We start from the raw sequence: 13,707 nt of genomic DNA, 5'->3' as shown, positions 1-13,707 counted from the left end.
TGTCTACTGGTTGACAATATTGATGTGTGTGTCGAGTTTCATGCAATTTGAAGCATGTTAAGAGCCTCAAAAACACTCAAGAATATTATTACAGTTTGACCTGTTGCCATGGCAACAATATTTCAAATATCAAAAATCCTGTCATAGGTCTACATCTGCTGTGTATTGACATTACACTGATGAAGTTTGAAGCAAATCAGGTAAAAATAAGAGGGTGATCTCAAAGCATTTTAAAAGTGATACACTTCTTGCTGCCATTTGGTTGCGCTATAACTTTGACTCACAATAGTTACATCCATGTGATCAGACTACTACAACCAACACACTCCTGAAGTTTCATAAACATCAATCAATGTATGCAGAAGTTATAACACATTTCCTGTTTCCCTTTTCTCGCCATAAATTAAGCAGTTGCCTCGCCACGGCCAAACCGTTTGAGATATCCAAAATCCGTTTGCAATTAAACAACTTCAATGTGTTCGCAACAAGTTAAAAAAAGCTTGGTGTAAATTGGATAAACCCTGTAGGAGTAGTAGTATAAAATTCATAGCCTGTTTTTTCAAAAAATTAACATTCAAACCAAAATAGCTGACTTCCTGTTGGTCGGAGCTAATGAATGTAAATTAGAAAATTGTCCGGCTTGATGAGAATAATATGTGTACCGAGTTTGGTGACTGTAGGAAAACTAACCCCCCCACTTTTGTCAAAAGGTGGCGCTACTGAGCCCCTCCACCACGCCCATTTCTATGGCTTTGTCCATGTCTACTGGTTGACAATATTGATGTGTGTGTCGAGTTTCATGCAATTTGAAGCATGTTAAGAGCCTCAAAAACACTCAAGAATATTATTACAGTTTGACCTGTTGCCATGGCAACAATATTTCAAATATCAAAAATCCTGTCATAGGTCTACATCTGCTGTGTATTGACATTACACTGATGAAGTTTGAAGCAAATCAGGTAAAAATAAGAGGGTGATCTCAAAACATTTCAAAAAGTGATACACTTCCTGCTGCCAGTTGGTGGCGCTATAACTTTGACTCACAATAGTCACATCCATGTGATCAGACTCCTATAACGAACACACTCGTGAAGTTTCATAAAGATCAATATATGTATTAAGACGTTATAACACATTTCCTGTTTCCTTTTCTCGCCATAAATTCGTTGCCTCGCCACGGCCAAACCGTTCGAGATATCAAAAATCCCCTGGCAATTTTTAATCATCAGTGTCTTGACTTCATGCTGACCGAGTTTGGTGGCGATCGGATTAATCGTCTAGGAGGAGTATATCAAATTCCAGAGCATGCGTTTTTCAAACAACCCTTAATAGCTGACTTCCTGTTGGCGTGGCGATTAACTTAGAGCGCGAAAGTTGTTCGGCCCGATGAGGTCTATATGTGTACCGAGTTTCATACTAATACGTGCAAGCATGTTTAATATATGGACCAAATTTTCAGACTTTTTTCAAGGGGGCGCTGTCGAGCCCCTGCCACGCCCGGGTACCAGTTTCTCCGGCGTCCTAATGGCCGCGGATTCCAATGTGTGTGCCAATTTTCAAGAGTTTTTGAGCATGTTAAGGCCCCCAAAAAGCCCCGGAAGACGGAAAAAAAAAAATAAAAAATAAAAAAATAAAATAAAAAATAAATAAATATAGCTGCGAGCAGCGATGGCGGGCCCAAGCCCGGTGGCACCGCCACCCCGGTGGCTTCAGGGCAACTGTGCACAGCGGGCAATAGGCACTTAAAACGGTTAAACATCAAAGGACTATGTCAAATTCACTCCACATTTACTGCACTACAAGGTGCCGCTATAGAGCCCCTCCTCCCTGCCCATTTTCAAAGGATTACATGTGCCAAGTTTTAACATTATTCTGATGAATTTTGAAGCAAATCAGGTAAAAATAAGAGGGTGATCTCAATGTATGCTGAAAGTGACACATTTTCTGCTTCCAGTTGGTGGCGCTATGACTTTGAATCACAATAGTCAAATCCATGTGATCAGCCTTGTACAACGAAGACTAAGCCAAAGTTTCATCAAAATCAATTAATGTATGCAGAAGTTATAACACTTTGTTTCCCTTTTCTTGCCATAAATTCGTTGCCCTCGCCACGGCCAAACCGTTTGAGATATCCAAAATCCGTTTGCAATTAAACAACTTCAATGTGTTAGCAACAAGTTAAAAAAAGCTTGGTGTAAATTGGATAAACCCTGTAGGAGTAGTAGTATAAAATTCATAGCCTGTTTTTTCAAATAATTAACATTCAAACCAAAATAGCTGACTTCCTGTTGGTCGGAGCTAATGAATGTAAATTAGAAAATTGTCCGGCTTGATGAGAATAATATGTGTACCGAGTTTGGTGACTGTAGGAAAAACTAACCCCCCCACTTTTGTCAAAAGGTGGCGCTACTGAGCCCCTCCACCACGCCCATTTCTATGGCTTTGTCCATGTCTACTGGTTGACAATATTGATGTGTGTGTCGAGTTTCATGCAATTTGAAGCATGTTAAGAGCCTCAAAAACACTCAAGAATATTATTACAGTTTGACCTGTTGCCATGGCAACAATATTTCAAATATCAAAAATCCTGTCATAGGTCTACATCTGCTGTGTATTGACATTACACTGATGAAGTTTGAAGCAAATCAGGTAAAAATAAGAGGGTGATCTCAAAGCATTTTAAATGTGATACACTTCTTGCTGCCATTTGGTGGCGCTATAACTTTGACTCACAATAGTTACATCCATGTGATCAGACTACTACAACCAACACACTCCTGAAGTTTCATAAACATCAATCAATGTATGCAGAAGTTATAACACATTTCCTGTTTCCCTTTTCTCGCCATAAATTCCAAGGTTCTCGCCACGGCCAAACCGTTTGAGATATCCAAAATCCGTTTGCAATTAAACAACTTCAATGTGTTCGCAACAAGTTAAAAAAGCTTGGTGTAAATTGGATAAACCCTGTAGGAGTAGTAGTATAAAATTCATAGCCTGTTTTTTCAAAAAATTAACATTCAAACCAAAATAGCTGACTTCCTGTTGGTCGGAGCTAATGAATGTAAATTAGAAAATTGTCCGGCTTGATGAGAATAATATGTGTACCGAGTTTGGTGACTGTAGGAAAAACTAACCCCCCACTTTTGTCAAAAGGTGGCGCTACTGAGCCCCTCCACCACGCCCATTTCTATGGCTTTGTCCATGTCTACTGGTTGACAATATTGATGTGTGTGTCGAGTTTCATGCAATTTGAAGCATGTTAAGAGCCTCAAAAACACTCAAGAATATTATTACAGTTTGACCTGTTGCCATGGCAACAATATTTCAAATATCAAAAATCCTGTCATAGGTCTACATCTGCTGTGTATTGACATTACACTGATGAAGTTTGAAGCAAATCAGGTAAAAATAAGAGGGTGATCTCAAAACATTTCAAAAAGTGATACACTTCCTGCTGCCAGTTGGTGGCGCTATAACTTTGACTCACAATAGTCACATCCATGTGATCAGACTCCTATAACGAACACACTCGTGAAGTTTCATAAAGATCAATATATGTATTAAGACGTTATAACACATTTCCTGTTTCCTTTTTCTCGCCATAAATTCGTTGCCCTCGCCACGGCCAAACCGTTCGAGATATCAAAAATCCCCTGGCAATTTTTAATCATCAGTGTCTTGACTTCATGCTGACCGAGTTTGGTGGCGATCGGATTAATCGTCTAGGAGGAGTATATCAAATTCCAGAGCATGCGTTTTTCAAACAACCCTTAATAGCTGACTTCCTGTTGGCGTGGCGATTAACTTAGAGCGCGAAAGTTGTTCGGCCCGATGAGGTCTATATGTGTACCGAGTTTCATACTAATACGTGCAAGCATGTTTAATATATGGACCAAATTTTCAGACTTTTTTTAAGGGGGCGCTGTCGAGCCCCCCTGCCACGCCCGGGTACCAGCCTCTCCGGCGTCCTAATGGCCGCGGATTCCAATGTGTGTGCCAATTTTCAAGAGTTTTTGAGCATGTTAAGGCCCCCAAAAAGCCCCGGAAGACGGAAAAAAAAAAAAAAAAAAAAAAAAAAAAAAAAATAATAATCCTTAGAAGAACAAGAGGGCCCTGCGCGAATTTTCGCTTGGGCCCTAATAATCCTTAGAAGAACAAGAGGGCCCTGCGCGAATTTTCGCTTGGGCCCTAATAATCCTTAGAAGAACAAGAGGGCCCTGCGCGAATTTTCGCTTGGGCCCTAATAATCCTTAGAAGAACAAGAGGGCCCTGCGCGCTTAATTCGCTTGGGCCCTAATGAGTAAATGACCTTTGAAACTAATGTTATGCAATGTTAAGCCTGTAGGTGGCGACCAGTGACTGTTAAAATGTAATGATGAAATTCTATCAAAAACTCTGAATGTAACAAGTTTATTAATTTCAAATGATTTTTTTTTACATAATGAATTCATTTAAATAATTATAAAATAATTGTTTTATAAATATTTAAATATGCATCATAACATTTATACATTTATAAATCGACTCATTTATAACATTAAATAGAAAATTTTGTTTGATTGTCTGTTTTGTATTCAGAATCATTATCGCAAGTTATTAATAAATAATCGCAAGTTATTTATTATATACAAAAATGATTAGATACAGTGGCTTCTACTGCAGCAACTTCCATTTTTCATAGAGATATTTAGCACCAGTTTATCAGGAAGTGAGGATTTTGCTCTCTTCGACTCACTGGATGGAAACGCTGCTTTATTTGTAAATGTTTTATACGACATTCCAAATTTGTGCAGAAGTTAAATTTGCAACTCTGGATGGAAACAGCCTGTGAGATCAGACAGTGATGTTGGGTAATGGGGTCTGAATCACTGATCAGTTCATCTCAGAGCGGTTCAGTGGGTTCAGATCTGGTTCTTCCACAGTCAGTAAACCATTACTTTATGGACATCATAAGAAAAAGATCCTCCAGAAACTGAAGCTACAACGTCTGAAGCATTAAATTCTCCAGAATGTCACTGTCTGTGTAGAATTAAGATTTAAATTCACTGGAATTACTGGAATAGTTCAAAAATTATGAATGATTTGATCTCTGTGTTTCCATATGCAGGTCTGAAGTCAGTTTCTCATTATGGAGAACAGAGAGAAGAGGAAGAGAAAGAGGAAGAGATCTTCATCTCCAGAACCCAGCTGTGTGTCTATGAAGAGTGACGGATCAATGTTTCTGCCTCCGGTATTCAGTGATGGAGCAGTGACCTCTGACCCCAGGTGAGACACAAAATTACAGATTAATTTGTTATTCCAGGAATGTAATAATTTATAAACGATTGGACAGATTTCTTAGTGTGATCATAAATAAATATAGTATGCATGTGCAGCACACATGGTGCTCATGAGTGTTTTCAGAACAGCTTAATATCATATTATGAAACAGTAAAGTATCATCAACCTTGTTTTGTAGTAAATGCTGCTTATGGATGGCTCAATACCACAATTGCGGCTTCAGTATGGTATCAAAATCTAATATTGTAGTATCGTTATAAAATCAATACCATATGTGGTCTGAATTTCTGTGCAGGATTGTGAGTATTGCGCATAATTTTACTCATTCAGCAGGTTTCACATTTATAATGCGGGAAATTACTGCAAACATTAATTAGTAAATTAATCAACGTAGATGATCACATTAAATCAGCTATTTGAAAACTTTTTGTGAGAAATAATTTCACAAGCAGAGTGAATGAATCAGAAGAGCTGCATCTCCTCTCTTTCTCTCACAATGAGCAAATGGCTTCTGGCTTCAAATGACATCATGTCTGAACTATAAGAGAGCTGTGCTACAACACTTTCACTTGTGTATCGGCAGCTGAGGGGAATGTTGGCCACATCTTTTTAAGCCATGCCAATTTAAACATGCAAGCGATTATATGTCATTCAATTAACTTGTAAACTGAGACTGAACTTGAATTTAGCGGTAATCAGGGAACCGGCTTTACTGACGAAATGCGCGTGAAAATCGCATGCGATATATCGCCCAGCCCTAACATTAATTATACAGAAAATACAAGATTGACATCTGTATTGACTTACTATGTGAGTAAATACTATTCCATTTATACATATAAATCCTTTACTTTACATACTTTTTTAATCTGTTCTTTTTGTCATTTTTGTAGTTTCATCAGAGTGGATAGAGATGATCAGACTGGAGATTCTCCTCAACCAATGAATGATGAACTACAGAGAGTCAAAGACCGACACAAAACCAGCATGAAGAACAAGTATGAGAGATTATTTGAGGGACTGAAGCTCCAAGAGAATGAAATCCTCCTGAACAGGATCTACACACAGCTCTACATCATAGAGGGAGAGAGTAAAGGAGTGAATAAACAACATGAGATTTTACAGATGGAGAAAACAGCCAGAACACAACACTCACAAGACACTCCAATCTACTGCAATGACATCTTTAAAGCCTCACCTGAACCAGGATGTGAGGAGAAACACCAGATCAAGACTGTTCTTACTAAAGGAATCGCTGGAATCGGAAAAACCGTCTCTGTGCAGAAGTTCATTCTGGACTGGGCCGAGGGAAAAGCCAATCAGGATGTAGATTTCATGTTTGTGCTTCCATTTCGAGAGCTGAACTTGATCCGAAATCATCAGTACAGTCTTCACAGTCTTCTGCTGGACTTTCATCCTGAATTTCAAGATCTGGACTCAAAGATTTATGAGCAGTGTAAAGTTGTGTTCATCTTTGATGGTCTGGATGAAAGCAGAATCACACTGTTTTCAGATGATGAGAAAGTTTCTGATGTGAGCGAGACTTCATCAGTGGGTGTGTTGATCTCAAAGCTCATGAAAGGAGATCTGCTTCCCTCTGCTCTCATCTGGATCACCTCCAGACCAGCAGCAGCCAATCAGATCCCCTCTGAATACATCAACCGTCTGACAGAGATTCAGGGATTCAATGAGCCTCAGAAGGGGGAATATTTCAGGAAGAGAATCAGTGACGAGCATCAAGCCAGCAGAATCATCTCACACATCAGGAGAGCACGAAGCCTCCACATCATGTGCCACATACCCGTCTTCTGCTGGATCTCATCCACTGTGCTTCAGAAGCTCCTGAATGAAGATCTGAGTGCAGAAATCCCTCAAACTCTGACTGAAATGTACATCCACTTCCTGCTGATTCAGATCAACATGAGGAATCAGAAGTATGAAGAGAGAGATCCAGAGAAACTCCTGCAGTCCAACAGAGAAGTGATTGTGAAACTTGCTGAAGTGGCTTTCAGTCAGCTGATGAAGGGCAATGTGATGTTCTATGAGGAGGACCTGAGAGAGAGCGGCATTGACATCACTGACGCCTCAGTGTATTCTGGGATTTGCACTGAGATCTTTAAGGAGGAATCTGTGATTCATCAGAAGAAAGTCTACAGCTTCATTCATCTGAGCGTTCATGAGTTTCTCGCTGCTTTCTATGTGTTTCACTGCTATTTAACGAAGAACATGAACCCACTTCAGCTTCTGGATACAAAATATAAACATTACCAGGAATATGACCCTGATTTAGATGAAATTGATTTTAACAATGAAAATAATAAAGACTCTCTGTATGATCTACTAACATCAGCAGTAGATAAAGACCCTCTGTATGATCCACAAACATCAGCAGTAGATAAAGACCCTCTGTATGATCTACTAACATCAGCAGTAGATAAAGACCCTCTGTATGATCCACAAACATCAGCAGTAGATAAAGACCCTCTGTATGATCCACAAACATCAACAGTAGATAAAGACCCTCTGTATGATCCACAAACATCAGCAGTTGTTAAAGACTCTCTGTATGATCTACTAACATCAGCAGTAGATAAAGACCCTCTGTATGATCCACAAACATCAACAGTAGATAAAGACCCTCTGTATGATCCACAAACATCAGCAGTTGTTAAAGACTCTCTGTATGATCTACTAACATCAGCAGTAGATAAAGCCCTTGAGAGCAAGAATGGACAGCTGGATCTGTTCCTGCGGTTCCTGCTGGGCGTCTCACTGGAGTCCAATCAGAGACTCTTACAGGATCTACTGACACGCACAGAGAAAAGCTCAGAGAACATCAGGAGAACCACAGAGTACATTCAAAAGAAGATCAAAGATGGACATGGACTCTCCGCTGATCAATCCATCAATCTGTTCCTCTGTCTGCTGGAAGTGAAAGATCAGACTCTGTCCAGAGAGATTCAGGAGTTTGTGAAATCAGATAAACACTCAAAGAAGAAACTCTCTCCTGCTCACTGCTCAACAATCGCCTACATGCTTCAGATATCAGAGGAGCCGCTGGATGAGCTGAACACCATGAAATTCAACACATCAGATGAGGGGAGAAGAAGACTGATACCAGCTGTGATCAACTGCAGAAAAGCTCTGTGAGTGTTAATCATTAACAAGTCAAGAATCATGTTTAATAATCAATCTAGTACCATTTCCTAAATTATTGATTTTCTCCTAAATAACAAGCGTACCCCCGGTTTCACAGACAAGGCTTAAGCTAGTCCTGGACTAAAATGCCTGTTTGAGCTATTTTAACTGAAAGTAACTTGCCTTATTTGATATTTCTAAAAATATATCAGTGTCATTGTTTTGTTTTAAGATGCACACCAGTAATTAGGGATACACCGATAGGATTTTTTGGGGCCAATTCTGATACAGATACGATATTTGTCACTTCCTCTCTTATTTGATTATTGTCATCAAAATAGATAGTATTTTAAATTATTTTAAATCAGCAAAGTTAAAAACATCTGCATTAAATTATACTTGCAGGTTTATTGCTGCATCATCAAATAATTTCTAATGAACATGGATTGGATCTATTTAACATTCAGCAGGCTTACATAAATACAACAGAACAGAGATAGATATGAAGTAAACAGTGTTTTTTAGGTAGGTTTAACAGTTGTCAGGTACATTGATAAGGAAAACAATGTAAAATCAAAGTCCCTTTAAGACAAGTCATTTCACTCGGCGGCCATCTTTGAAACGCCTCTCGGGCATCCTGGGCATCATGCAATCTCTTTGAATGGGGAAACATCAAATTCTCTAAAACTGTTGATTAAATTTCATATTTGAAATCACCAATGAAAACTAACAACAACCGGCTCATAAATTTAGTTTCTAAACGCTCGAATCATGACAAAAAAAAAAAAAATTTCAGGCTGGATCAAGCTAATGCGCATGCGCAGACCTAAATGTGCGTCTCTTTGGAGGCACGCGTCTGACTGTTTCTATAGAAACCGGTGATTCTAAAGACCGCTGAAGTGACGCAATGACTTTACCAGTAGGCGATTGGCTCATATTTAGAAGGCGCCGTATTGCGCGTTTCACTTTCTCCCATTCAGAACAATACGAGTGACACGTCTTGTGTTATTCTATAGTCTTTGGTAAAATAACTGCATATTCTTCACTGTATTAATTAAATACATATTAATCATTCTTTATTATAACAGACTTTATTATGATTAATCTTCTTTAATAATTAATCTCTTTTTGTATACATTTTAATATTTTTGTAAGTTTAAATATGATCTGCATTATCTCCTTTACTAAGACTCTTATTTTGACAGGTGTTCTATTCTAAGGTGTTATTCTATACGGTTTAATGAAAAGCAGAGCACGCAGTTATATATTAGATATTTTGCAGATTTAAAGTTGTCAGTTTATTAAGCACCCCCGAAAAGGCATAAGATCTGCATTTGTTTACTGTTAGTTGTAATAAGTGTTTTGTGTAATTCACTGTGTGTTGATGATAATCACTGTTGGGCAGTAACTGCGTTACTGTAACGCAGTTACTTTTGACAGTAACTAATACTGTAACGCATTACTTTTTAAATAAATCAACTTCGTTACCGTTACCAAATGGTGCATTGTCCGTTACTTTTTAAAATTAATTTTTGCCAACCACTGTAAACACGAAGACGCACTGTGGGCGTGTTTCCATTTATTCAAGTATGTGCGGCAGTCATGGCGAGTCAAGGCGAGAGCAAGACAAGTTTCTCAAAGTGGAAATATGCTCATTATTTCACTTTAAATGAGCATAAAGACAAAAACCTTTTAGTCAAATGTATGCTGTGTCTTGGTTCGACTTCAAAGGTCTTATCTACTGCGATAAACAGCCAGTGCTGCGTTAAGCCTTAGCGGGGCCCTGGGCTAACGAACACAATTGCTTCTTATTTATTAAATCCAGGCAATTGGTTGATGAAACATTAATTAAAATTAAGATACAATTTTTACAAAACGAAATTCACTTTAAAGAAAGGCTTTCCACAACACAAAACTTAATGAAGTGGTCAAATTCATGTCTGACTCACTCCACGTCTCCCGATATATTGCGCATCTTATGATGCATCTTACTCATGCTGTTCACTTTTCATAATCAAATAAATGAATTTAAAACATAACATAGGACTATTTAAACATAAACATGAAACTAAATTTTCTTTAATGGCTACCAACACGTATTGTACAGTACAGAGAAATGTCATTAGCAAGAGCGGATCATGAGTCACGAGTTGGATCAAGAATAATTTATTCTTAGACTTATATTTAATATTGGGGGCATTCAAGTTATTTGACACATTTTTTTTTTTTTTTTAAGGTAAAGCAGTAGTTACTTTCCCTGGTAATTAGTTACTTTTATAATGATGTAACTCAGTTACTAACTCCGTTACTATTTGTGAGAAGTTACTAGTAACTATAACTAATTACTTTTTTAAAGTAACGTGGCCAACACTGATGATAATGCAATGGAGAGAGAGGGAGTGAGTTTCACATGCACTTCTTGTGCTCTGTATTGTTTAGCTCTTATAGTGACTTTTTTGGAGTGAAAATGGACACATCAGTAAAGTTTTGGTCATCACTCAGATGGTTGTACCCCAGAGTGCAGTCTGGACGATGCGACACATTGTACCCACCCCAATTTCATTGGTTTGTAATACAGAAAATGGTATTGGTAGACACTTCGAGCGAGCCTGAGCATTGGCTTATACAGAAATATTAAGTGATAACTCTAACCGTATCTTATTATCCATTTAGTATTTTAGTTAGGATGTATTGGCTAATGTTTTTTGTACTTAAGACACAGAATAGATGAAGTTATTGTTTACAAACGAATGCTGACGGCACCTCCGGGCACTTCCTGCTGAATAGAGCCGTTTTACATTTAGCACTTCATTCATTTGACCTCTTCATGTTTCCTTATGTATTTAAATCAAGCGGCAACCTCCCACAGTTCCCTTTCGATACTTCACTCGTACTGCGTATGGGGAAAGGTCTCCTTTTTCCCCGTTACTGAAGCCTTTTTCAATAACGCAGTGTAACTGCAAGGGCTTTATTCGCGCGCTCTGTCGCCATAGGTCGTGCAGCTATGCCGCGCCGTCATTGGTTCAACAACTTGTCTATGAGTGAACCAATGACGGCGCGGCATAGCTGCACGACCTATGGCGACAGAGCGCGCGAATATTCCCGCCGAAATGGGCGAGGTTTAGGGCTATATAAGTGGGCGTTTCGCCATAGGATTTCAGTTCTCTCTCCTTCAGCGACGACTTCACATCGCTCCTCGCCGATCTCCGGCTGAAGGCTTCGCCGCCTCGAAGAAGCTCGCCTGGAAAGAAGCTCTCGCCGCCGTCGTAGAGGCTCCCACAGCGGACTTGCTGAGCTCGCCGAGGATAAAGCGCCGGTGCCCTCGTCGACTGCCGCCTCGAGTGCCGTCTCGAGCCGCCCGCCTCCCGCTTCCGGCCGCCTGCCAGCCCGTCTCCTGCCGCCATCCGGCGCGCCTAAAAGAGCGATTTTCCCGCGGTTTATTGCCACTCTAAAAGAGCTTCCAACAGCGGTTTTCACCTCTCTAGCGGCCCTCGCCGCTCTAAAAGAGCCCCTCAAACGCCGTTTTCACAGCGGCGGCGTTGTTACAAATGCCGCGCCACTCGTGTGGCACATGCAGAGCCCCTCTGCATGACGACGACGGACACGGTGAGTGCGTCGGCTGCCTGGGCAGACCCCATGCAGAGGCAGCGCTCACTGGGACCTCGTGTTCTCACTGTGAGAACATGAGTCTCGCCTCTCTGCGCTCATGAATCGCCTTCTTCAGTGAAGGCGATCTCGCCACTCGCACCCTCCCGTCTTCTTCCTCCCGCGAGCCGGCTAGGAAGAGACAGCGGGGCAGAGCGGCCCAGCGCACGGAGTTGGATGACGTCACGCCGGCTTCCCCGCGTGCCTCATCCTCTCCCCCGAGAGAGCAGTCCCCTGTCCTGTTGTCCCACCCTGAGCTGCGTCCCTCGGCAGATGCGAGCGACCTCATCTCTTTTGGTGGTTCTGAGGACGAGCCGCTTGATGACTTCATGTCTCTCGCGGCTTCTGAAACCGAAGGTTGGGCCGGTGATTCTGACCCACCCGCCTTTCCTCGCTGGAGCCAATTGACTGCAAGCCGGGTATGGATGCCGAGCTCTTCTGCATCCTCTCGAAAGCGGTAGAGGTTTTGGACCTCGAATGGGCTCCGCCAGAGGAGCCATCACGGAGCAGGCTCGATGAGTGGTTCCTGCCGGGTTCCCGCCAGGCCCCTCGTCAACGCGCCACACCGTTTTTCCCAGAGGTTCACAACGAGCTGACGAAGTCGTGGCGCGCCCCGTATTCTGCCGAAATAATCATTTGGTTTAAGCCATGTTTCAGTAAGGCAAATTACATCAAGACTATTATCTGTGATCATTTCATTTATAATAACCGCCTTAGGTGTCAGTGATCTAATGCTTAGTAGCCCTAGCTTTAGAAATAGTTTTTGTTCAGTAATTTTGCGAATTTCTGGTTTGATCATGATCAGGTTTTTTCCTAGATCCTTTATTTTTATTGTTAAACCTCACTATTCGGGGAATAGACACAGTTTCTATAGACTGTACTACACTCACATTTCTATCAATTAAGTGTGCAGAACACAGACTGTGATTTGAGGTTTGACTTACTAGTCATACGGTGCGAAGCGTCTTGGAGATGTTCTCCAACAGAAGATCAGCTCCGATGCTGCTGGGGTGCAGGCCATCAGCACGGAAGAGGCTAGGTTGCTCCCAGAAAAGATTCCAATTATTCATAAAGAGCAGCTTCTGTTCATTACACCAAGACATCAACCATTCATTTAAAGCAAATAATCTACTGAACCTTTCATGTCCTCGTCGGTACGTCGGAAGCGGTCCGGACACGATGATCCTCGTCGCGGGCGATGTGGCTCTTACTGTCTCGATCAGGCTCCTGAAGTCCTGCTTCAGCACCTCCGTCTGCCGCAGCCTGGTGTCGTTCACCCCCGCGTGCAGCACTACAGCTCCGATGGTCTCAGCACCATTGAGGATCGCAGGAACCTGTGTAGCAACATCAAGAACACGAGCACCAGGAAAACTGACTATCATAAAGTGACTATGCACCTTACCTTATGGCTGTGATAGCGTGTACGTTGCGGACGATGGAGTCTCCGATGACCACGGCTTCGCGTTCCGCCTCGCGAAGAGGGGAGAAGCGGTTCCGCGTCGAGACCTCGAAGACCGGGGGCGGCGGAGGAGGAGAGGTCCTGGTCCGAGGCCTGGCTCCCGCCTTCCGCTGCTGAAGCACCCAAGGTCACAGGTGAGACGGCGCCAGAGTGAATGAGGGCTGGGATGCACGCGTTCTGGG

The 13,707-nt window shown here is 41.4% G+C and overlaps 1 protein-coding gene across 3 annotated transcripts in view; it reads left to right on the top strand.

Annotated features, from left to right (window-relative positions):
• Positions 1–13,707, top strand: part of LOC137019433 (NACHT, LRR and PYD domains-containing protein 3-like) — a 75,030-nt gene that overhangs the window by 46,754 nt on the left and 14,569 nt on the right. For all 3 annotated transcript variants that reach the window (XM_067384893.1, XM_067384892.1, XM_067384894.1), the window contains exons 2-3: positions 5,111–5,268; positions 6,177–8,429. In XM_067384893.1, the coding sequence (XP_067240994.1) occupies positions 5,132–5,268; positions 6,177–8,429 (2,390 nt within the window). In that variant the 5' untranslated portion in view covers positions 5,111–5,131. The remainder of the gene's footprint in view (positions 1–5,110; positions 5,269–6,176; positions 8,430–13,707) is intronic.

Source organism: Chanodichthys erythropterus, chromosome 4, assembly GCF_024489055.1.
Source record: "Chanodichthys erythropterus isolate Z2021 chromosome 4, ASM2448905v1, whole genome shotgun sequence".
Lineage (NCBI taxonomy): Eukaryota > Metazoa > Chordata > Actinopteri > Cypriniformes > Xenocyprididae > Chanodichthys > Chanodichthys erythropterus.
This window is presented reverse-complemented; position numbering and strand designations above follow the sequence as displayed.